Raw genomic sequence first — 27,283 nt, 5'->3', positions numbered from 1 at the left:
GTGTTGAGAACCTCAGAAGAGAATTTTTTTGTGTTTCTACTGGATATATAGTTAGTGGTTTTGCATATGCTTGTTCTAATACGTATAAAGTATATTATGTTGTAGTCACTTAAGGTGTCTGGGAGACTGCCTGTGTGAGCGTACAATGTAGGGTTGTTGGTTAGGACCCAGTCAAGGATGGATTCCCTTTTAGATTTTTTATCACATCTAGTTGGAATTTGGACTAGCTGTTGGTAGCCATGGAGATTTATTAGATTACTTGGTGGTTCTGATATACAGGTGAACCAATCTAGGTTGAAGTCCCCCAGAATAAGGGTTTCTTGTGAGTATGTGGAAGAACACCAGGATAAGAAGTCTTCAAGGCTAGCAGGTGTATTACCAGGTGGAATATAGATCACAATTGTGGTGATGACCTTTTTAGGGTGAAGTTGAAGTTGTGAGATAAGTATGTCCCAATTATTGGGGGAGGGGTAGGAGTTTGGTAATTGACGGACAGTTAAGTTTGACTTGTACAGTAAGGCAGTTCCACCCCCTTTACGGAGTGGTCTGTCTTGTCTAATGATATTGTAGCCGGTAGGGAGAACTTCTGAGTTAGCAATGTTTTTATTTAGCCAGGTTTCTGTTAAAGGAACTACGTCTGAGGAGTAGTGTGCTATTGTGGCCTGGAGTTCAGGTATTTTATTTTTGATACTTCTAATATTAATATTTAGCATTAAAACATGATTGGTTTTGCTGCTGTTGTTGATTTGCCCAGGGATGAAGAAAGTGGGGATGTTAGGTTCTGACATTTGTGTTGGAGCAGTTTGAGTTGGACAGGATGCATTTGGGCCTGGGTTGGGGTGGATATCCCCACTTATGGTGATCCTGGAGTTAAAATGGTTATACAGATGTTGGAGTTTGGTGAGGAGTGTGAGAAAGTATTGTGTTGTTTTGGAGTAGGAATGAGAGCATATGCATTTAGTCCTGAATTGGTCCGTTATGTAGTTCTTGAATAACTGTGGGCAGATATTATTATAATATGTGGTGTCTGTATACAAGAGTGCATAATGCGGTGTTGTGCTACTAAGTTTAGGGATATTGCTGGAGTGATAACTTGTGGTGTTGCAAAGAATTATGAGAAGACAGACTAGACTTAGTTGCGTGATAGTCATGGTTGTAAAGTTTAAGTTGTTTCTAGGTGGGGGTCTGAATAGGAATTATAGGGTTGCACTATATGTGGATGGGGAAGTAGTGTGGGTGATGTAAAAATGCCTAGTGGGAATGAGAGTGATTGGGAGTATTTTGTGTGGAGCAAGTTGGTGTGGTATAATGTGATATGACTTGAGGAGCTGTGATTGGTGGAGGTGATGTGAGGGTGAGCTGTGGGTGTGGCTGTGAGTACTATAAATGTAGAGGTAGTGGGGGCGGGAGGGAATAGGGGGCAGGACAGGGGAGCCGAGAGAGCCCGAGCATTAGCGAGGGTGAACGGAACAGGGCAGAGCCAACCAAGACAAAAGAAAAAGTATTACTTTACAAATCTGAACACTTTCAAAACAAATTCCTGAGGTCTAATGGCTTACCGGCAAGCAGAATGTAATTGCTGAGGAGCACTTGTGTCCTGGTGGGAGACTAGAAATTTAAAGATGGCTCCATGCTCAGCAGGATTCTAATATAGACTTAGTATTGGGGGAGGGAGATAGCACAAGGGGTGTAAACCAGGTGGAATGCAAAGAAACCAGAGAGGCAATCAGTGGAAATCAGTGAAGGCCTCAGAGGGGGTAAGTAATAATTCAAACTACCTGTAAAGTGAAGGAGAGAAGAGACAGCAAAGTTTATTAAGGTTGGGAGTGTCTTCACATTGACTTGCTGATTAGTAACCAGTGTGTGCACAGATTAGAGTAGGGAGATACATTAGCAATGAAGAGGAATGTATAGAGATGCAAATAAACAGGTGGGCCTCCAAGTGATACAAACTAAGGCAGAAAGCACTGAGAGGGCTGCTTAATGGTTAATTTAGTCACAGGGATCCGAGTTAAATGTATACTGTCTATTGGACAGTTAGGATTACTGTACTAGCGGGGAGGGGGGGGGACACAAGGCTACAACAGTCAGTTTTATTAGCAAGCTGAGAACTACTAAGAAATACTGCTGATGTAATAGCTTCACTCTCATAAATCATACAAGTAGAATGCCTAGGTGGACTGACCCGGCTCTTGAGGCTCAACATGTATATCCTTGTTTAGTTTGCAGTACTGATTCCTTCTTATACTGTATGGGTGGAGTGGTAGCCGCAGACTGCAGATTTGCTTGAGTGTGCTCTAAAGAGAGAGAGAGAAAAAAAGAGAGGATGAAGCTAATAGAAGGAGACAAAGACAGGTCAAAGGAAGTAATTAGGAGATAGGAGGGTGTAAAAGATACAAATCTGAGGATAGTGTGGATAAAGCAGGAGAATAGATGCTACTGCTATAGTTTGCGAGTGCTTCAACAGTAACCACATCACAGTGCCATAACTATGTTTGGAAACAGGTTAATAAATCATGCACAACACATTTATCAGCCAATTATCCTGTGCATACAAGAAAAAGGAAAATGAACATAACAGCACAGCTGAAGCAATAGCAGAGACAACTGTAGTGCTAAGTCAGTAAATACTGTTTCTAACTCCAAGACTAGGTCAATTAGATGTACATTACAGCTATAACAGCAGGTTTAGTAGCATAGAGACAACATAGCTGCAGTGGTAGTGTCAGTAAAAACACAATGCCCGAATGACAGAATCAACCAGTTAAATAAACAAATAAGCAGATCAGTAGTCAGGAATCAGAAAAATGAATACTAATTGTATAGATCCAAATACAGCAAAAAGTAAGTATTACTTTACAAATCTGAACACTTTTAAAAAAATTCCTGAGGTCTAATGGCTTACCGGCAAGCAGGATGTAATTGCTGAGGAGCACTTGTGTCCTGGTGGGAGACTAGACATTTAAAGATGGCTCCATGCTCAGCAGGATTCTAATATAGACTTTGTATTGGGGGAGGGAGATAGCACAAGGGGTGTAAACCAGGTGGAATGCAAAGAAACCAGAGAGGCAATCAGTGGAAATCAGTGAAGGTCTCAGAGGGGGTAAGTAATAATTCAAACTACCTGTAAAGTGAAGGAGAGAAGAGACAGCAAAGTTTATTAAGGTTGGGAGCGTGTCTTCACATTGACTTGCTGATTAGTAACCAGTTTGTGCACATATTAGAGTAGGGAGATACATTAGCAATGAAGGGGAATGTATAGAGATGCAAATAAACAGGTGGGCCTCCAAGTGATACAAACTAAGGCAGAAAGCACTGAGAGGGCTGCTTGATGTTTTTTTATGTAAAGTCAATCTTCCAGAGCTTCCAACAGAAGTAAATAGAATCAAGACAACATCAAGAAACAGGGCAGAGCCTAGATGGCTAACTGAGAGCAGTGAATTTTGAGAGCTCCATAAGCTAGTATAATAATATAGGAAAATGTTATTAGTTTTAAGTTTAAAACATCAGAAATCTATAGATAAACTACTAAACTACATAAATATCAATTTTGGTGGAGAGATACAAAAATTTTCCTGTCAAGTAACTTGGAGATATATATTGAGTCACTGAATATGAACAACTCAAGTAATTCTCATCCAGATGCTGCTTTGAAAAAAGAATTGCAGTTGATGACATCTACCTTACAGAAACTATCTTTTAAGATGGATGGCTTTAAAAATGACTTAGAAAACCTCAAATTAAATTTTCAAAAACAGACTGATACTCTTAAGTAACTACTACAGCAACAACATACAAAACTAACAAATATAGAGACTTCTGTGGCGACCCCTAACAGGAACAGCCGAAAGAAGATGATGATGAGAGACTTCTCTAAATGACATTGACGGGAGACTCAAAGAGGAAGAATTCCAAAAAAGAATTTCTGCTTAAACAGAATACATGGCTGCTTAACAAAATAGATGACTTAGAAAACAGAGAAAGGAGAAACAACATAAGGATCTTTGGTCTGCCTGAAAACACTGAAGGATAAGACATTATTTCATTCTTAACAACTGGATTCCTGAATTTTTAGACTTGAAAGAGGAACTTTCATTTGGGATTGAAAGGGTGCATAGAGCACTGAGGAAACCTGCTTTTAACTCAACAAATGCTCCACTTAGATCCATAGTTAAAACATTTCTTTCATTTCTGGACAAGCAACTAATATTAAAATCTGCTTGGAGAAAACCATCCTTAAAATACAATCAAAGCCTGATAAGGTTTGACAATGATTATTCTTCCAGAACAAAGGAAAAAAGTCTGCCCAATAATAAAACTGTTGAAACAAAACAACATTAAAGCACAGCTGGCCTTTCCAGCCAAGATAAAAATACTTTTTGCCAATGAGATGAGAACCTTTAATGACTTAGAAGAAGCTATTATAGTCATCAAAACAACAATATAGCGTCTGTCCCAGAAGAAATGGATTTGATGGCCGCTACTCTTAAAAGAATAAAAGAAACAAATCCTTGGACTCATGCTAGAAAGAAGAAACCAAAAAACTGATTCCAAGACAGCTGTCCCCAAAAAATAACTCTTACAACTACATCTCTCAAAGTATCAACTGATATGGTACATTACTTGTCATCTGTTTTTATTTTTAAAAAAGAAGGGATTCTTAAATAACTGAGAAACAGTAATGATTTATTCAGAATGTTCAAAGAGTCCAATAATTCTTTACAATCAAAGGTAGGTCAAGATGGGTTGCTATTTACATTATATATAAGTCGAACAAAGCAACATATAATACAAACATAGAAGTTTCTATTCCCCTACTTGAACTCAGTGAATACTTATCTTGTTCATTTTTCATTGATTTTACTTATAATAATTTAAGTAATTAATTAACTAATTCAACAAGGTACCATTCATCAGAGTTCAGACTCAAATGCTACAAATTAACATCATATATAACAGCAGAGTGTTTTGAAAAAAAAAATGCTGTCATGGAGACTAATGTGCTCTTCAGTTAAAGTATGATGTAGAAATGTCATGTATAGCCTGGTTAAATAATAGTAGCAAGATCGTATTACAAATGTCATCATTATTCTGTCTAAATATAGTTAATATCAATTATGGCAGGTATCATAGCTTCAAGTGCTGTTTGATCAATTCTGATATGGTTTGCGTAGTGGATGCAGCCGTGTCTGGCAGCTAGTACAAATGTCATTATTATTCTGTCTAAATATAGTTAATATCAATTATGGCAGGTATCATAGCTTCAAGTGCTGTTTGATCAATCCTGATATGGTTTGCGTAGTGGATGCAGCCGTGTCTGGCAGCTAGTACAAATGTCATTATTATTCAGTCTAAACATAATTAATATCAATTATGGCAGGTATCATAGCTTCGAGTGCTGTTTGATTAAGCCTGACATGGTGTATTTGGATTCAACTGTGTCTGGCGGCTGTTGTATGTTGTGGTTTTTGTCTATGGGAGGCTGTGGGTTGTGGCTTCTGATTGAAGTTTGCTGGTGCTTGTGTGTGTTGGGAGGAGACATTTGGTGTTTTGGTCTGGATCCGGGGGTGGATGGAGCTGTGGTTTGGGATATTTTGGTGGAGAGTGGTTTGTTTCTGTGTCTGCTATGTGGGAGGTGGGAGGGCTGGAGGAGTGTGTTGTCTCTTGTTGTGGTGGCTTGTTGGGAGTTTTTCTTTTTTTTATCTGTTTGCTCTCTGCTCTTATTCTGGCTGCTGCCTCACTGAAAGGGAGGGAATTTAGGCTTGAAGTTGCAGTGAAGTGAAGTTTTGCTTCAGGTGCATCATGAGCCTCTGGTATACAGTACACAGACACACTAACAGAAACAGAAGCGCCCAGGTTGCTGTGGTAACAGAGACAGAGTAACGATTATGCTTAGTGGCTCTGAGGAGCCTCTGAGATGATTCTTGGTAATGACGTTTTTGTTTTTTTAAAAATATATATATGATAAAAGGGCTGTTTTAAACCACATGTACACATATTGATGGTCTTCCAACACTTTGTTTAGCTTATTAAGTTGAGTCTTGATAAAAACACACACACACACACACACACAATAGTTATGCAATGTGTGATTTTAGTAAATCTAGACATAAAATATATAATCATCATATAAGATGAAGCAGTCTGCGGAATTTAGATATTAAAGACAGGATTAAATAACATGGGCTTGTGTATAATAACACTACTCTCTTAACTTGTCATAAATGACATACACTAATTGAACATCAAGGGGAAGCATAGGTTCATAGGTTCATAGATTGATACTAGGCTATCTGCCCTAGGACATTTACAAGCCTAGCCAGAGTGTGTCTGGCTTTTGCCACCCTTCTTAGATTAGTTGACTGTGCCTCTGTATAGTAGGTCACAGAAGACAGCCCATTTAAGATTAGTTTACCATGCCTCTGTCTAGCAGTGACACGGAAGAGATCCCAGGGGTAAATTTATGATCTCCCATCCAAACGTCAAGATTCTTCTTGAAGAGGGTCATTGAGGGGCTCTGTCTGACATGGATTGGGATTTTGTTCCAGAGTGAGGGGAGCCTCTGGGATATGAATCTGTCCCTCCAGCATGTTCTATTTATTTCTGTGCTGAGGTTTAAGTCACTAGAGCATGTAGTTCTGATGGATTTGGATTTCTTCAGGTGGAGCATGTCCATTAATTCTGGGTTGGACATGGCTTTATACGTCAGGCACAGATCGCCTCTGAGTAGGCGGTAAGCAAATGAGTAGAGCTGGAGTTTCTTTAGCCTAACTGCGTAGGACATCTGTTTGAGTCCCTTGATCCTCTTGGTGAGGTACTTTTGGGGTCTTTATAGTTGTAGCAGGTGTCAGGTAAGGTACATCCCAAATGGGGCATTGTATTCAATTATGGGCCTGATGAGTGATGAATAGAGGGGCACAATGACCTCTCTTGATCTAGATGTGAACCCCTTCGTGATAAGGTGGGCTATATAGAATGTCTTTCTAACCACTTTGGCAATGTGGCTGTCAAAGGAGAGATTGCAATCTGCTTGGGTCCCCAAATCCCTAATTACTTCTTCCATACTTAATGGATTACTACCTATGTGGTAATTTGTGGGCACTTTGTTTTTCCCAAAGGGGATGACTATGCACTTTTTGGCATTTAGCTTTAGGCCATGGCTCTGGCACCAGTTATCCGTCTCTGTGAGACCTTTTTGGAGGATGCTTGTGTCAGCCAGCATGTCGATTATGGCCCCCAGTTTGCAGTCATCTAGAAATTTTGTCAGCCATAGTCCTCCTGTGTTAGCCTGTACCTCAGAGAAATATATACCGAACAAGAGAGGTCCCAGGATTGAGCCTTGTGGGACACCACTTGTAACTGGTTTAGAGTCTGACATGGCACCTGCAATTCTGACCATGTGGGTTCTATCCCTAAGCTAGTTTGCAATCCATCTTGTGACATAGGGGTTGATATTTAAGCTGGTGAGCTTATTTATGATGCCCGAGTGGGATATTGTGTCGAAGGCTTTTGCAAGGTCAAGGTAGGCTGTGTGGACTAACTTCCCTTCGTCTATAGCCTTGGTGACTGTTTCAAAAAAATTGACTAGGTTCAAGAGGCAAGATCTGCCCTTAACAAATCCAAATTGGGAAGGATCCAGTGTTTGGAGGTTCCCAATGTCTTTGTTTATGAGTTCCATGATGATACGCTCCATAGCTTTGCAGACCAGGCTAGTTAGGCTTGTAGGGCGATAGTTTCTGGGGTCCGTTGTGGCACCACCTTTATGGAGTGGGACCACTGTTGCTGTACACCATTCTTTGGGTACATATCCTGTTGTAAGGCTGAGACTGAACAGTGATTTTAAGTGAGGGTTCAGTTCTTCTTCTTCTTGGAGCTCATGTAAAACGCAGCCCAGAACACCGTCCGGTTCCATTGATGCTGTATTTTTTGCTTTGGAGAGGGCATCTCTCACCTGTGCATCTGTGATGTCAGGGAGGCTACACTTTGTTGGGATAGTCATTTGCTCATTTGGGGGGGGGGAGTTTGCACTGAACCTGGCTGCCAAGATGTTGGCAATGTCTGTGGGTTCAGTGTATTTTTTGTCATTTTGCACTAACTCAGAGCATATCTGGGAGTTTCCACCCAGGTTTCTGACATAACTAAAGAAAGCCTTGTGATTATCTTTAGCATCTTGTGCAATTTTTCTTTCGAAGCTAGCCTTAGATGATTTTATGAGGGATCGTAGTTTCTTGCTAGTACTGATCAGAGTTGCCTTCCCTTTTAGGGATTTTGCTCTATCATGTAGTAGCTTCCTCCTTCTGTTGTACAGCTTATTTATGGCTGGGGTCCACCAGACAGGTCTCCTGCCTTTGGAGGAGTGTGTCTTGGTTTTATTTGGGATAGCACGATCCATGCATTCCTGTGGGTATCCATAGAATGTGTTTGTAAAGGATTGTGCGGTTTGGGCCTTATTTTCCATTGGCCCTGGGGCTTTCAAGGATTCCACCTTGGTTTTGAGAAGTGGGAAGTTTGCTTTTGAGAAGTTTTTGACCGTGGTTTCCTTTGCTGGGGGTGGGGACGGGATATGGATGTCCATAGTGATTAATTTATGGTCAGATCATACCAATGAGGGGTATACCTCTGGTATGGAACATAGAGTCCCCATGTTGGTGATGATCAGGTCCAATATGTTTTCCCCTCTTGTGGGAGTGGTGACCAGTTGTTCCATAGCATTTGAGTTTATAAATTCTAGGAACCATTGGGCTAGGGTGTTGGGGCTTGAGTAGTGCTCCCAGTCAATGTTTGGGTAGTTAAAGTCACCCAATATAATGGTGTTTGGAGAGACCTTTGTATTCTCCAGTGTCTTCAGGAAAGCCGAGTGGGGTTTCTGAGTTTGGGAGGGTGGTCTGTAGCAGGCTACAAACTGGAAGGCCGTTTTGCCAACTGTTAGTTGCACATGGATGGTCTCAGATGCTTCGTGCAGTGCCACAAGCCTAGAGGTATGGGTATCTTTGATGAATATGGATACTCCCCCTCCTCTTGTGATAATTTTCTTATATAAGTAAATATGCATAACAAGTCATGTAATTGCTTTAACTTGAATTGTAGGTTTTGTAACCCATCTTGACCATATCTAATACTTAAGCAGTTGCCAAGTTAACTAATGTTTTATACATGACATCAAACTGACAAAGTTGTTCAAGAGAAACAATAGAAGCCTGAACCTGAAATGTCATAGAATGTAACAATCATATTCTGAGCAAATAGTATTAAATTGATAATAGACACTCAGTTTAATAACATGGGTTTGTGTATAATAACACAACTGTTTTTAACTTGTCATAAATGACATACACTATACTGAACATCAAGGGGAAACATAATGATTTTCTCATATAGGTAAATGTGCATAACAAGTCATATAATTGCTTTAACTTGAATTGTGGTTTTGTAACACATCTTGACCATACACAATACTTAGGCTGTTCCCAAGGTAACTACTGTTTTATACATGGTATCAAACTGACAAAGTTGTTCAAGGGAAACAATAGAAGCCTGAACTAAAAATGAGACAGAATGTAACAATCACATTCTGAGCAAATCGTATTAAATTGACAATAATCACTCAGTTTAACCTTTGCTGATTATACAAAATAGAATGTTGCCATTTAAATCTAAAAACTATCAGTATATGCCATAAAATGGCAGTTTATGAATATGGAAAGGAAACTTGTAATCATTAATCACAATAAGTGAATTTGTTGTTTTAACCTATAATTTCACTCATTTTATAATAAGAAATGACAGATATGAAAATCCTTATGTGTAGGAAATGGGGGGAGGGATGCACTGATAATTAAAATGCACTAACATTCATCAATATTTACATAAAACAAACTTGATGCTTTAAGTAAGTTAGCAACAAACAAAGTGATTACTTAAATGCTGGCAAACAATGGAATATAATTTCTGATATATCCAGTAAAATGCATTGTATTAATAACATTAGGTATAAATGTTATTACCGTCTAGTTATATTAAATAATAAGTTTTGAAAGAATTCATCAGTAAGGGTGAACATGTTAAATAACTGTGTGCTATAATCTTTTACTGAGGTTTTATAAATGATACATCCTACTTTACTATGATTGAATTGCTTGTCATCTATCTTTCATGTAAATATTAATTGCTTATACAATAAGTAGACATTTATATTGTATAGGAATTCTGTCTAATCTACAATAGTACTATATCTGTTCAAAATAATTTAAATATTGCTTATTCCTATTACAAATATTCTCCATATGATAATTCAATTTATGGAGCTCAGATATTCTGGATTGTCAAGGTATGAATGATAATCTGATGGACTTAGGTTTATCCATCAAATTATGAATGATTTTCATTCCATGGCTAGTGCAAATCTTAGTTTTGTTAACATTTATTAAATTAAATTTGTTATTTTACAAAAACTTTTTAGTATGCCTGACCAAGATATTACTTTATTGGTAAATACTCGAAGTATAAAACTGATAATTTCCTGTAAAAGCTCAAACATATACTTTATAGTTATCAGAGGAAATGTTTAATAGTCACAATAAAACAAAAATACATGCTCTAGATAACCTAAGATGGATTTAACTTTATTATCTTTAAATACCAATGGCTTAAACAATCATAGCAAGCAATCAAATCTACTGAAATATTTAAAACTGAACAAAGCACAAATTGTCTTCCTTCAAGAAACTCATTTCAAAACAAATGACAATTACAAATGGAATCTTAAGGAATATATGATATTGGCGCAATTCACTTATAAGACAAAGACAAAAGGGGTAACAGTTTTATGGAAAACAAATGTAATTAACCCAGGAATTATTTATAAGTATGAAGATAAAGAAGGCCTTTTGGCATTAGTGATAGTTAAATATAATAACAGAATATGGACCCTAGCCAAACAATACTGGTTCCCAGGCACTGGATAAGGAACTGTTAAAAAACATTTGGATTTCATTTCCAATAATTAGAAAGGCAACTTAATATTAGGAGGAGATTTTAACTATATATTTGATATTTCTGTAACTACAAATAAAAGACCTTTGAGTACATCTGCTGTATCAAAAGCTTTAAACAACTGGGTAGAATAATTTCATCTTGTAGATAGTTTCAAATTTAAAGAAGATAAATCTTTGTTGTTTTCCAATAAAGATCACAGATTTGGTACCCAAACTAGAATAGATAAAATATTTGCTGCCCATGACTTACACTCTAAAATCATTAATTTCTCAATCACTCCCTGCCCCTTTTCAGACCACAATTCATTGAAACTAAAACTTCAAAATGAGTACAAACCATTAATCTTTAACTCCATAATTCCAGCATATATAAAATTGAAGAGTTCAAACCCTGGTTATTATCTGAATTACAATTCTTTTTAGATATTAATTACACCACAGAGATAAATAGAATAATGATATGGGACTCATTAAAACATTACATATATGGTAAAACCCTAACTTGGTATAAAAAAAATCTCTGTACCTCATATAGACCTATATCATTATTAAATAATGACTATAAGATATTTATGACAATATTAACTAAAAGAATGAAAATACCACCATCCAAAACAATAAATAATGATCAAACTGGATTTATATATCATAGACACACATGTGACAATATTAAAAGGATAATTTCTCTTATAGATTATATTAATAAAGAAAATAAAGAAACAATTATAATTGGCGTAGCTATAGAGAAAGCCTTTGATTCCCTAAATTGAGACCATTTATTCAAAATTCTGGTGTTATTTGAATTTCCCTCTTCCTTTGTTCATCTACTAAAGAATATATATGTATACAAATAATTTAGCGTATGTTAAGCTAGGTCTTTTCACCTCTGAATCTAAACATATAACAAAAGGTACTAAACAACGATGTCCAATGTAACTGATTCCATTTGCTTTGCCTATTGAAATATTGGCAGATTCAATATGTAACAATACAAAAATTAAAGGATTAGATATTTATGAGCAATACAATTCTAAAGTAATGCTCTTTGCTGATGACATATTATTAACAATATCCAATAGAAAAGAGACATTGAAAGAAATAGATATTTTAATTGACACATTTTACAGGACTTCAGGACTCCATTTCAATAAATCAAAATCAAAATTCTTATTTTGAAATTTAAAAAAATTGCAGACGAAGGGGAATCACATTATAAGGAAACAAGAATCTACCTTAAAATATCTAGGAATTCAGTTATGCAAGGATAATAATGAATTAGTCTCAAAAAACTACAGTAATATCATCAATACAATTAAAATCTCTGTGGAAAAGTGGAACAAAATACTATTAGCATTTGAAGATAGACCACAGTTAAAAATGGTTTTACTACTTAAGATTCTATATATAGCTTTGGCAATACAGCTGTTACCAGAAAGGAATATACTCAAAGAAATGAACTCATGCCTAATAAATTTTTTATGTTTTCCCAAAAGAAATAGCTTTAATACATCATATCAGACCATGGAAACGGGAAGGAATAAATTTTCCTGATAGAGAAACATATATAAAAGCATCAATATTTAAAACAATCTAAGATTGGATAAATCCAAATTATTCTGCAAATTAGAAAGAATTACTAACTGTAATATCAATAAATGAATTTGATTTACAAAACAAATTTCAAATAACAGATAAAAACTATTTGCCATGGCACATATGTATTAATATGCAATATAACATAACTAAGCCAACTAAAATTCATATGATTAATTATTACATTGACTCATTTAGGAAAATTATTAATGGAAATATAGATTTAAAAATCTGGTTTGATCTTTTAACACCATTCATAGTTACAAAGAGTTATCCACATAAAATATACAGAGAAATGATTAATTCCTAGGAACAGAAAGTATTTGTTTGTTTGTTTCAATGTATCAAAGAACTAAAAGTTCTGGATATGCAAACAATAGAAACATACAAAATTCCACAACAAGACTAGCTAACTATGCAAAGCATTCTGATTTATTTGTAAGATTTATGCAGAATAATTAGTAATTATTTATTTAAAGAAATACCTCAACTTATAAAATACCTATATGAAATCATATATAATGATTATGATATGGGAAATAGTATTTCGAAATTTTACAAGATATCGATAAATTATAAAACAACACCCAAATCCTCATATTGGAATTATATAACAAAAGGACACTCATTACAGCGAACTGAAGAAATTAAATCAAATATTTTATTATCAATATAACATGCATCCTTTACACAATACTGGGAAGTTTTTTTAATTGGAAATGCTTGCACAGAGCATTCTTAACTCTAGATGGAATTAGTAAAATTAATTCTTCCACAAAGGGAGTATGTTGGAGGTATGAGCAAATACACAATGCAGATTGAAATCACATTTTTCTACTGTGTTAAAATTAAGCCATTTTGGAATGGTATTAAAAACTTTTTACAAGCTTTATTTAATGAATCGTTTAACGTATCTAAAGCTGTAGTATTATTAAATGTGTATGAAGGTCCTCATTTGAATTAGTTAAATATGTATATAGTTTGGACAATACTTGCAATCTCAAGGAAGTGTATAACAAGAATATGGAATACAAACACAATACCATCTTTGGAAGACTTCTACAGCCTACTGAAGACCAAAACATTGTTGGAAAGTAAAATTAAAGAATTAAGGATTCATCCTAAGCCATTTATTAACAATCCATGGAAAAAAGTCTTATCATTAATCAACACTTTACAATAACTGAACAGAAACACTCTGATAACTGGATTGTTATACGTAATAAAGTAATTGTATATATTGAGCTCTGTTATGGTGTCAGGCTGATGTAAATAGTGTACATAGTTATTTAAGATGTTATATACAAATACTATGGAATACTATGGAATTTATTCAACTGTATTTGAAAAATAAATTTTTGAGAAGAAAGACATCAAGGTATTGATACTCAATGCTGGAAGTCTTAATAAAAAAACTCCCCACCCTACAACCACTGCTTTTATTGGAAAACATAGATTTATTCATTGTAAATGAGAAATGGTTCAAGAGCAGTGAAAGAACTTGATCAGTGGAGGGTTTCAATCACTTGTACAGGCTCACTGCATTAGAAGAAGTCACTAAAGGTAGAGGTGTCTCCATTGTCTTAGAAAAAGCTCACTTCCAGACTCATTAGACATGATGACAACTTAGAACTCATCCACATCAAGCTTATTAGAAACTAAACCCATTGTCACATCACAGCTAACTACAGGACTCTATGTCCCTGTTAAAGTAGAGAAATGACTTCATGCAATACAGTTCAGCAAATCAAAATAATTGCCTTTATTTAAAAAAATATACTTAACATGGGAGACTAAGCAACTGAGGTCTTATCTCCTAAAACACAAAAAACTTCATTCTTTTATTGCTTCTAAGCATAATATTTTGTATTGGTTACTCTACAGCCACTGACCACCTGTATGTTATTATGCTTACTAAGGCTCTGCAGACCCTTTATCTGTGTCTTTCCATATTAGGCACAAGGTCTGATTTTCCAGATTAGAACTTTCTACATTGGGAATTTTTATGTTCACAGTATCTATCTTACAGGAAACATAAACTAAAGACAGGGTCAGCCTATCAGCATCCATCTTGAAACAGGATGGATTGTAAGGAAACATAAAATATTATATATGTGACAATGTGAGGAGTTGTCATCTATGCCAGGGAAAATAGGATAGTGCATGTTTAACATATGCCAGCATTGTTAGCTAGAGTTTTGTAAATAATTTTGCATCACTTGACTGTCATATTGATTTATACAGATGGTTGTGTTAAGAATGTATCAACAGTGTTATTATAACCAATTATATGTTTAAACAAAGAATTCTGAAAGAGAAGAGTAGAGTTTTTTGAAATTGTTCTTTAGCTTTCAAATACTGCAACAAATCTTAGCGAAGCTCTGAGTGTGTATTGTACCAGTCAGGTGATCAAATGTCATGTCATTCTATAACCATCACTGAGAGGATGGAACTCTGACACCAACTTGTTTTGTTTTGTTTTCTTTGGAACCTGATGTGAAAACATATGACAGTCAGTTCAGTTAGTTGAGTTCAGTTCAGTTAGTTTGTTGCTGATCACATTGCCTTGTGGAAGTAAGCATCTCAGCATTCTATCTTGCCTTGCTGTATTAAGTTAGCTAGGGAACAGTTATTCTTTAGAAAGTCAGGAAATGCAGTGAGATTAGTTAAGTAGTGGTTTTCCTGCATCTGTTTGAATCTGTCCAACTGTGTTATTTTTATTTCTCCTGTGATTGAAACTATGATGTTTAATGTACTTAGATATTTAATATTCTTATGTTTTCTATTCTATTATTTATTATTATATATGTTTATACATTTCACTGTAGCTGAACTTTTAGAGAATATGTTTAATGTCTTGAGAGTACATGTGCTTATTTTAGTGATGCCTTGGCCACTCCGAAAAACCTGGTTGCTTTGGTTACACTCTACCATTTATGTTAATATTGATTTTACTCAGTATAATTGTATACCCTTGAAAGAGCCTGTCAATGGTTGACTGGTGCTAGCAAGGTTACCTTATAGTCTGGGCAAAAGGGGTATAGCAAGTAAATCTTTGCCAGCCTTTCCCAGGAGTGTGTATCTATGTGTGTGTGTGTGTGTGTGTGTGTGTGTGTGTGTGTGTGTGTGTGTGTGTGTGTGTGTGTGTGTGTGTGTGTGTGTGTGTGTGTGTGTGTGTGTGTGTGCATGCATGTGCATTAGCGTGTGTGTGTGTGTGTGTGTGTGTGTGTGTGTGTGTGTGTGTGTGTGTGTGTGTGTGTGTGTGTGTGTGTGTGTGTGTTTGAAAATCAAATACCCAGGTGTGGGTGTATCAGCTACTTGGAACTGGGACACAGTGCTCTTAAGTGAGTCTTGTTTGAGATCTGGAGAGACAAAGAGTCCCGTCCTAGTGGAGTATATTCTCTGTGTGTACTTTAAGATGTAGTAGGTGTTGCAGAACAGAGAAAAGACAATAGCAAGATAGAAAAACAGATTCATCAAAATGTTGTAAGGCCAAATGTTTGGTGTGGCAGGCAGTCTCATAGGTCTCACCATGAGAATTTCATGTAGGGAGTACTTCCTAATACTACTAATTCCACTACATGCACTGAATAATAATTCTTAGTACTACTAACTCCACTACGTACTCTGAATAATACTTCCTAGTACTACTAACTCCACTACATATATACTAAATTATACTATAGACAATGCTTCTTGCCATTTGAGACCATTTATTTCACATAGGTAGGTACTAGGATATCAGCCCTAGGACCTATACAAGCCCAGCCAAAAAGGTACCCTGGCTTTTGCCACCCAAGAAAATTATTTTCCTGTGACACTGTCGAGCAAAGCCACAGAAGTGATCTCCTTGGTGAATTTCCTATTTCCCATCCAATCATCAAGATTTTTCTTTTAGCAAGTCTAGTTTTGATAGTATGATTAGCTTTTTCAACAATTCCTGAAACTCGGGACTGTGCAGGTCATGATACTGCATATTAACATTTAAGACTTTACATATCTATTGCACAATTTGACTTGTAAAATGAGTCCCTCTGTCTGATTGAATACAACAAGAAGCAACAAATTTGGGAATCATTTCTAACAGTAACTTTTTGGTAACAGTAGTCACATCATTTTTAGTACAAGAACAATCTTAACCCACCTAGAAAACACATCAACAATCACAAAACATATTTGAGTTTTGGGGATTGTGGAATTTCAATGAAGTCTCATTGTATGCAACAAAACGCTCCTCGTGGCTTTTTCACAGACTGTGTAGGGACAGGAACACTTTTTTGACACACTGTATTCTAAACATGTTATACAGCTATTAACAAAATGCTAAATGACTTCCAAAATGCAAGGGGGCCTACCAGTCAGTCAAAATTTGTTTTATTAATGCATTTTTTCCAAATAAAAGAGCAAATTATATGCTCCAACCAATTGACTTAGAAAAGGGTTTGAGGTTACCAGCCTCCTGTTTGGGTGGCAACACATTGAATCCAGAGAGTGGCTGCAGTCATCATGGGTCCATCACAAGTCCACCTTAATCTTTTGGAGTCATCTGCCTAATTCTGAAAAGACAACAACTCCTGCAAAGAAACAGGTATGTTAGTTTCCAGCAATTGCTGAAAGAAAAAAAAACAATGCAGCTTGTCCAGCTGGTGCCGGGATGTAGTGTTGTAAACCGACCTTTTAGGATGGGCAGAAGTATTAGTAGTGACCTGAGAAGTGTGAGGGGAAATAGTAGAGGGGCTATCTTCAAATCATTCCCCTACCTGCCCTCCTGGAGTGGGAGGATTGTCTGCTTCATATGATGCTGACTGGGGGAGGGGAGATGAAGGAATCGGACACCAGTCATCAGACAAATCAGGCTGATTTACTTTTAATGTTTCTGTTTTAAAAGATAAATACCCCAGGTACCAATAGATTTATCTTCTGCATATTTCTATAATGTGTTCGCTGTTCTATTAGCTGTCTGCAGTTGTGTTTTTAATCAGGCTGAATTATATTTTAAACTTCTAACTGCAGATTCTTTGTTCTTATTTTCAGATTCTTTTTGCCACTCATTAAAACCTGACCAACAAGAGGCAAGTACTTTATTTTCTTTCTGTTTCAATTGCTTTTAAAATTCTCTAAAATAACCCTGTCAAAAGTTTCTGTCTCAGGAACCTGTAATGCACTATCATGTTTTAGTGGTTCGGACCACTTTACCAAATAATTAATAATTCTCCATTCACATCCCCCTCACCGCATACGTCCTATCTAACTAGCATGGACTCCCAAACACCAGTCTCCTGGGAGACTTCAACTATCCCACCAACAACTGGGAGACTTATACATCTTCAAACATGCATGCCCCGAGATTTTTATAGACTTCATAGATACAAATATTCTGGCCTAGTCAGTTCATACCTCAGTCAATGCAGATAAAATCCTGGACTTAGTCCTTAGCAGTATGGGATAGCTGTACACCCCAGCTTTTGTAACCTTATCCCTGATTAAGTTGGACCACAAGTCAGTCACATCCACCTTAAGACTTAAGCCAGAAGCATCCTGTTATACCTCAGTATTCAGAAATCCTGCAAAAGCTTATCTACTAAAACTTACGTAAAGACCTGACTAAATTCAAAACATCCATCACCTTGATGATCCCATTGCTTATGTAAAATCCTTTACTGCCAGGTTCTATGCAAATATAAATAGTTGCTTAGATGCACATGCTCCCCTTGGAAATAAATGCAACACTAAATTCAAAAATAAACCCCTATGGTGGAACACTAATATAAACACGCTCTATAATAAAAAGAAAATGATTGCACTCAAAAATAAATCTAACTTTCAGAAGCCAAACATTCTGTTGCTAAACTAAACAAAGAGGTCTAAATTCTGATCAAATCAACCAAAGCCAGATATAAGATAAAAATAGCCATCTGGACAAAACATAACTGCAAATCCTTATTTAACTATGTAAGAAACCTCAGAAACAATGTCTAGCACTGGACAGAGATAAAAAGTAAATGATATCACAGATTCAAGCCCACAGCACATAGTAAATGATATCACAGACTTGGACCAGAGGACATAGCAAATAATATCACAGACTCAGACCCAGAGGATATAGTAAATTGTATCACATGCTCAGACCCAGAGAACATAGTAATTGATATCACAAACTCGGACTCTGAGGACATAGTAAATGATATCACAGACTCAAACCCTAAGGACATAGTAAATGATATCACAGACTCAGACCCAGAGGGCATAGTAAATGATATCACAGACTCGGACCCAGAGGACATAGTAAATGATATCACAGACTCGAACCCAGAGGATATAGTAAATGATATCACAGACTCAAACCCAGAGGACGTAGTAAATTATATCACAGACTGGAAACCAGAGAACACAGTAAATTATATTGCAGACTCGAACCCAGAGGACATAGTAAATGATATCACAGACTCAAACCCTGAAGACATAGTAAATGATATCACAGACTCGAACCCTGAGGACATAGTAAATGATATCACAGACTCAAACCCTGAGGACATAGTAAATGATATAACACACTCGAACCCAGATAATATAGTAAATGATATCACAGACTCAGACACAGAGGATATAGTAAATGATATCACAGACTCAGACCCAGAGGATATAGTAAATGATATCACAGACTCGAACCCTGAGGACATAGTAAATCATATCACAGACTCAGACCTAGAGGACATAGTAAATATCACAGACTCGGACCTAGAGGACATAGTAAATTATATTACAGACTCAAACCCTGAGGACATAGTAAATGACATCACAGACTCGAACCCAGAGGACATAGTAAATGATATCACAGACTCAAACCCTGAGGACATAGTAAATGATATAACACACTCGAACCCAGATAATATAGTAAATGATATCACAGACTTAGAACCAGAGGATATAGTAAACGATATCACAGACTTGAACCCTGAGGACATAGTAAATGATATCACAGAGTCGGACCTAGAGGACATAGTAAATTATATTACAGACTCAAACCCTGAGGACATAGTAAATGATATCACAGACTAGGACCCAGATGACATAGTAAATGATATCACAGACTGGAAACCAGAGGACACGGTAAATGATATCACAGACTCAGACCCAGACAACATTGCCAATCTACTAGAGGACAAATTCAGTTCCAACTTCCCTTCCCTCCCCTCTCCCCCCAGTCTTATCAGATCCATAAGCTTGACCACCTTTATGAGTAAGGCCATGGATATAGGTGACCCGAAGACTCTCAACCCAATACAGTTTGGATTCATCAAGGGCAAGTCCTAGCTTCTTAACCTGGTTGACTTCTTTGAAAAATTCACTGAGAGAGAATGGAAGAAGTCAAATCAGTGCACACTATCTATCTGGACCTTGCAAAAAGGTTCAACACCATCCCACACTTAGGCATCATAGCTACACTCTCCCTGCTAAATGTTAACTCATTAACAACTATGTAGTGTGAAATGTCACACCTCTAGCAGCCTACACACAGCTTGTATTCCACAGCATTTTCTGAAAAATAAATATAAAAAGCACAAGACAGATAAATGTAAATATTCTGTGAACAATAAAAGCTATTAAAACTGTACAAATAACAATATTATCAATAAGAAGTATTTACAATGATAATAGATGGTGCATTCATAGTCTTTTCTTAAATACTGTAATATATTATACTGCACACTAACCTCAAATTATATTTTTGCAAACTTTCATAAACAAATGTTCATATCTTGAAAATTGTACAACCTAGACATTTATTGTTAGAACATCTTTGTTAACCAGACATAAGCTTTCACATGACAACAAGAAATTCTTCAATGATTGCATGTTTATTGAGATATTTACAGCAATATGAAAACATATCCTTGCTTATATAATTAGCAATATCCGAATATCTCTTAAAATGTACAACTTACAATGCAAATAACAAAGACAGTTTTTTCAAAAACATTTAAGGTTTTGTCCGATGTCTTGCAATAGTTTTTAAGTTCTTGTTTTTTGAAGTATTAAGTACACACAGAGATACTGTGTGTTTTAATAATTACTAACAAACTACTTGCAATATCTCAAATATAGTGCAATATAGATGAGCATTGTCAGTATATTTCCCTGTCGCACCATGGCATCTCACACTATACCCCCTAATAACACTATGGCTGTCGGTTATGAAAATATGAACATACATACGAACATATGAATAATAAGTAACAAAGAGTGATTAATTTATCTACTGCAGTTCATCCTAAGTTAACGATCTTATGGTCATTTTGTTAATAACTCCTTTCACATTGTAATACTGCCTATTATTAAAAGGTAATTTGCTTAGTTAAAGAAGCCAAATGCAAAGAAGTCTGGACGCTTTAAGAAGCTATGGTTGTGAACTGTAAATATACAAAAAAGGCATTTTAGGCTTGAATGAGTTAACCCCTCTGTAACTCACTCGATAGCAAACTGGGTCTTAAATAGAATACAGGAAGAAAGGGTGGGTGGATCTAACTGCTCCAAAAGATTGGTCACTAGTGAAGTGCCCCAGGTTCTGTCCTTTGGTCACTTTTCCTTGGCATTTACCTCTCAGAGGTCAAAGCTAATGTAAAAGGATTGTGGTTGACCAAGTTTCTGGATGATTGCAAATTCAGTGCCATCATAAACTGCCTGAGAACACCAGGATTGAAAAAGTTGGCCGGTTCCAAAGCCACATACTGAAACTAAAAGCCATGAAATGTATAATTACATCCTTCATCAAGCATGACTCCATTTGTAGCTATTACATTATCAACACCCACTTGAAAATTGATCTTCTTATTAGGGATCTAGGTACCTATGTTAACAATGAACTGTCCTTTGATCACTACAAACCCACTACTGTACGAAAGTCCCTTTTCACTGCACACCTTCTATCTAAGAGCACAGAGTCTAGATTAAGGGATGTAATGAATCACTGAGTAAAATATCCCTTTTAGTATGTACCTATCCAAACACTTGTCACAGATGGAATGACCACAGCACTTTCTCACTAAAAAAGTCAAAGGTCTAAGTCATGAAAGCTATGCAGACCATCTCAAAGTTTTGCCTCTCTTCTTAGTATCCTACAGGCTACTGAGAGCTGACCTCTGCCTTGTGTACAGAGCCTCAGCAGACCATGTTCTGTCAGATGTATTACACATTCAGAAGTCCAGTGGTATCAGAAACCCTCATTCAAGAGACCTTAATCTCCTTTGTAAGATTAACCAGACATGGTGGAGGGATGGGTATGTATCACAGACAATAATACTTCTGTGGAACCATCTTCCCTTTCACATAAAGCAGAATATTATTCCAGTGTAATTGGGATAGATGGATAGGTAACTGCAAATTCACCCATGGTTTAGCACCAATAGCCCTCATGAGGAGGGGGAAATGTGTAATTACCACAGCATATACTTGCTTGTCCCATCTTTGGAGGTTCATATTGCAAAATATAAGGGCAAGTAATTACTAAGGGAACGCAATGTTAGGCTTGTTAAGATTCTCACAGATCAATAACCCAGTAAGTACCTATAAACCTACATTAACCTACTAACTTAACCTCCTCCCAGTTTCTTACATTTCACAAGTCCATGATAAAGGACCAGCCTCGGGCCACACAATTCCATCTTGCAGCTACACTTTGAGCTTAAACTTGTCTTCCTAGGACCAAAAAAAGCATCCATATCTTACCTAACAGGAAAATATTCAGGCAGCCAACTCCTACAATATATATCACCTCTCTGTTTCCTCCTTGACTTGATATACTACAACTAGTTTAAGCATTGCTCATTTCCTCTGATGTTCCATCCTAGCTAGCCTAAGCTAACCTTTAATCTTATCTAATAAAATAAGAAAGTAGCGACAGCTAGCAGTTAGCACACATGGCTACAACTCTTTGCCATTAATCAACTGCTTCTAGTGTCTGGGGTACAAGGTTTGTCACCTAACCAGACCATGCTCCAAGGATGCCCCTCAAAAGTAGTAACTTGTCCAGTGGGCTTAGCTAGTCATCAGATAGTTATAAAAAAAATAATAAACTATTGTCACCTTAAATTCACTAATCATAATAATTCTGCTTATTTATCATGACTACTATGACCACATTGGGTTTGCTTCCGCATCACCCTGTTTTATTCTGATTCCACCACACCCTGTAAACACCTCTGTATATTAGATGCTTCTTGGTCCTGTTGTCTTTACCATTCCTTTATCCCCCTTAGTTAACCTTTCACCTCTCTTATATGCTACTTACTCCATTTCTTTCCTGAATGTTTAGGCAGAGCACACTTTCACTGACCACCCTTGCAAGCACTTGCAGTTATGTTCTGTATTCACATCCTTCCCATCACATGACAAAAGCAGCCACAGCTGGTTACTCAGACATAATTAATTTATTTGCACATTGACTTTTGCCTGCTCTTCTTCTAGACATTGCTATCTTCAGCATGTGCTACTCCACAGTACTGTCATAGGTATGAGCCATGGGATGTCAAATGGTTCACCTCTGTGAGCAGCGAGTGCTTCATTTTATCCATTGGCATCATCCCCCCTCTTTTTTTTACATGTACGACTCATATGTTGGATCTCTGAAACAGAGCTGGTGTAGTTTGTACCTTTTTCAACTTCTTTGCCATATTTTGTTTTTCTTGCTTTTACAAATCTTCTGTGTGAGAAAGTGAAAACAGTTTAGCCAACTCCTGTTTGTTTTCCTCAGTTATCTTTCTGACTAACAGGGCTACCTCAGTGACAGAGAGGTGTTGTTTCTGTCTTCTTTTCTTCTTAACGTCCTCCTTACTTCTCTCTCTAACCACCACTTTATAATGCCAGGCGGAGCTACAGTATCTCTACATATGCAAATCAAAATGCCCAACAGGGTGAGCATTTCAGGGAAATAATGGAACACTTAGGGCCACTCTGATGTATGTGACCATATAAATGTATAATGCCCAACAGGGTGAGCATTACAGGGAAATAATGGAACACTTAGGGCCACTGTGGTGTATGTGACCATATAAATGTATTGATAATGTACTAATCCAGCGTATGTTGGGTTTACTTGCATTATGGTCACACACACACACACACACACACACACACACACACACACACACACACACACACACACACACACACACACACACACACACACACACACACACACGTATACCTTGTCCTTGTAACTGCTTCTGCAGTTACTTGAGTTAGAGTTTTTTTTTCCTTTTTTTCTTTTTACTCATTAATCACAACTTTCTCTGAGATGAGAAAGGAACATAAATTATTTTAGATTACAGTATTTTGTTGATTTATTTATTTTCTTTTCCCATGAACCACAACTTTCTTACCGACAAAATTAGCAAATGGAAAGGGAAAGACAGGTCCTTGTTAACACAGCAGAAATTTGTTTCATGTTTGTTAAGTTTACTTTTTATTTATTTTTCTTACCTTTCATTAACCAGGAAAGATCCATGGTTAGTGAGGGGTAAAGGAAATAGTGGATCTTGGAGAAGATTTCAGTCCCTGCACTCTGGTTTCCTGCCAGATCAGGTGCTCTTGTCATTCATTTGGTGATACATGTATGTCAAAACCCTGCTGAGGAGCACTGAGCATTGAATAAGCATTGCTCATATTCTGAATCCATTATTTAAAACCTGTTACCATCTTCAGTACTCCTTTGCCTGTTTATCCATAACACATGCAGCTACTCCTCTTGTATTATCTCTGTATACCCTGTTGCTTATGATAACTTAATTCAACTGCTTTATTTCCTTTAGTGCTGCCACTTGTCTCATTATCCTTAAAGGGACAATCCCAGTGTTGAAAATTCGGGTCGACACTACTGCTGACCAAAGTAACGCCCACTTTATCACGTCACTCACATTCCCACCCCCAGTGTCATTTTTCTTTTAAATATCCTGTTCCAATCCTGTTTTGGGTCCCACTATCAGCTATGTTTTCTTGTTACGTTCCTATAACTTTTCAATGGGCTTATACTTGAAACTTTTCTGCATCTTTGCTCCCGTTGTCTCTGCACAGATAATACCTGTACAGCTTGGTCAATCTGCGTCTTTTCTTTAGTATCCCTAGTTGTCTTACTGTGTTTTTAAATGTGTTTATGTATTTGCTAATATGCTTTCTGTATAAACCGCAGTGAACGATTGCTTTAAAAAGGAAAGATTTGTGCTTAAAGGGACACTATCTCGTTTCCAAAATCTCATTTCTGCCTCGGACCGAAGCTGAAAAACACAGCCACCCACTTAGCAAATCGCCTCCCTTTTTCTGACATCATTAATGATGTCCTAATAATCCCACCCACAGCATTAAGTTTCTTTACAGCGCATGCAAACCTGTATTCCAGTCCTATGTTACGTCCCTCTAGAGTAAGACACTCGGCGCTTGGGTTCCCTGCTCCACACTTAGTTCTCTGTTTTTTTTTTCAGCTAAATACTAATTTAGGCAATATCTAACAATTTTGTGCAAAAGTCTATGCTCGTATCCAAATGCGGTTGAGAAAATGCAACTGCCATGGGAACAGCATGCATCTTTACAAAAAACAGATCACCAATCGTGTTATACTGTGTTATAGATAGGTATGTTTTTAATATGTGTATACATTTTATTTTCCACATGTTTATACATGCAAGACAATTGCACTCAGTCGCTAACTGACAGCACGCTTCATTTCAGACTTTCAGCCACTGTGCTGTGCAGGAGCAGGATTTACACTTTCTCTTCTGCTAGCTACAGATATTGCATCCCTTTTCTTTTCTGTTGGGTTGGGTATGTTAGTAATTATGATCACAATAAAGGCTGCATAAACAAAACGCTGACACTTACGGAATGGAAAAGAAAAGCAATATCTGTAGCTTTGCTGTTGAATATAAGACGAGAAAATGTAAATCCTGCATCGGTCCTGCGCAGCGCACACACCATTTAACATTAGTGTGTGTCTGATTTTTTTACAATTCTTTTTTTTTTTTTTTTTGGTCTTATGGTACGTAACGTACTAATGTGATGGAATTAATCAAAATCACTCTCGATGGATGTGCCACTGTCTCGAGTCTAACCAACCAACAGCTGATAAAGAAGTATTTTCGATAACACCATATTCACGGTAAACTGCTACTATGAAAATATAATATCATGTGGAATCTTTTTTTTCACCCAGTTGTAGTTTCCCGAGAGTGTGGGCTTATCGAAAATATTTCTTTATCAGTTGTTGGGCTGGTTAGGCACGAGAGAGGGGCATATTCTTTCTTGAGAGTGAGCGGACTGGACACTTCTCAACTAACTAGGCATGCAGAAGGTCCCCGATTCCAATTCGTCCCTTGCCATACATGTATGTAGCGTTTTATTTGCTTTGTTACGTTTGCTACGGATTATAGTCAGTCGAATACTGCCAGCTGGGCATTATACTGTCACACTTTATTTTTTCAGAGGAAGCATGTTGAGGCTGAATTTGTCTAACTCAGTTGGGGTGGAATAATGTTCAACAGTTGCCTCCAATTTTAAGATTTTGTTCTCTGATTATTTTTAGTTGTGTCAAGAATTGTTTGAGATGAGAAATTCAAAGGCATGTGTCCAAGGTGTACTATTTTTTTTTTTGACAGAAGGATTTCTTCCTTATCTATTTAAATAAGTAGTGCTATAGTGCATTGGGAAAAGGCTTTCACCTGTTTAAAATGTGTATGCTGTACAACTTTATTTCATTAATTGTAGCTTCAACTACATATTTATTGTTCTGATAAAAGCAGATACATTTCCCATAATTGCTCAGTGCCCCATGGACATTGTTTTTATTTTACTGTATATGTTTTCTAAAGGCTAAGAGCTACCTCTTTTCAGAAGAAGCATTCACGATATACTCCTACTGTGTGTGTACACACACACACACAATCAAGATTTAGGGGATTTCTTGCTTTAAACTCAAAATGTCCTGATGTCCTTCCTGCAATGTGCAAGCTTTTAGGAAAAGATGATGGCTTATAGACAATAGTGACAGTTGCACTTTCATCCCTAGTCTGACTGAGATGTTTCTTTAGATGCTACTGCATTATCCTGTAGTGAGGTGACTGACAAAAGGTTACTTTGAAGTCAAAGTAGCAGAGAGTAAAATCAGTAAGGCAGATGTGGAAATTGCAGTCATGAAGGGGGGTACAGGTGTTCCTGAAGCTTACTTGTATTATGCCCATCATTTCCTTTCATTCTTAATTTATTTTCTCTGACATTTCTTTTTTAACTTTGACACCACTTCTAGAAACCTCCCCTGTATCTCTGAGTTAGTATTTCAGTACTTTAACCCTACACTACATTATCAGAGAGAAGCACGGATTCTCCTTCATGTACCAACAAACTTAATTTTATTTGTTTTCTCCCGTTCACACTTTTACATGGTCCTTGATGCACATGGCCAACTTATCTGTCACCAGGAGGAATAATCCTGGATACAGCAGGCATCCTGTTCCCCTTGTTGTTTTCATTGTGCTTCACATCTTATCATATCATGTATATATATATATATATATATATATATATATATATATATATATATATATGTGTGTGGGGGGGTGTACACACACACACACACACACACACACACACACACACACACACACACACACACACACGCTTCTTTTGGCTTTTTCCTGGTTAGGGGTCACCAC

The 27,283-nt window shown here is 36.9% G+C and overlaps 1 protein-coding gene across 1 annotated transcript in view; it reads left to right on the top strand.

The window, feature by feature from the left end:
* LOC122814498 (coiled-coil domain-containing protein 1-like) overlaps window positions 1-19,646 on the top strand; it is a 47,693-nt gene extending 28,047 nt beyond the window's left edge. Inside the window, exon 2 of the mRNA XM_044087072.1 lies at window positions 18,715-19,646. Within this exon, the coding sequence (XP_043943007.1) occupies window positions 18,715-19,646 (932 nt within the window). The remainder of the gene's footprint in view (window positions 1-18,714) is intronic.
* The last annotated feature ends 7,637 nt before the right edge of the window (window positions 19,647-27,283 follow it).

Source organism: Protopterus annectens, chromosome 10.part0 (assembly GCF_019279795.1).
Source record: "Protopterus annectens isolate FY-2018-M chromosome 10.part0, PAN1.0, whole genome shotgun sequence".
NCBI classification, from domain to species: Eukaryota; Metazoa; Chordata; order Ceratodontiformes; family Protopteridae; genus Protopterus; species Protopterus annectens.
This window is presented reverse-complemented; position numbering and strand designations above follow the sequence as displayed.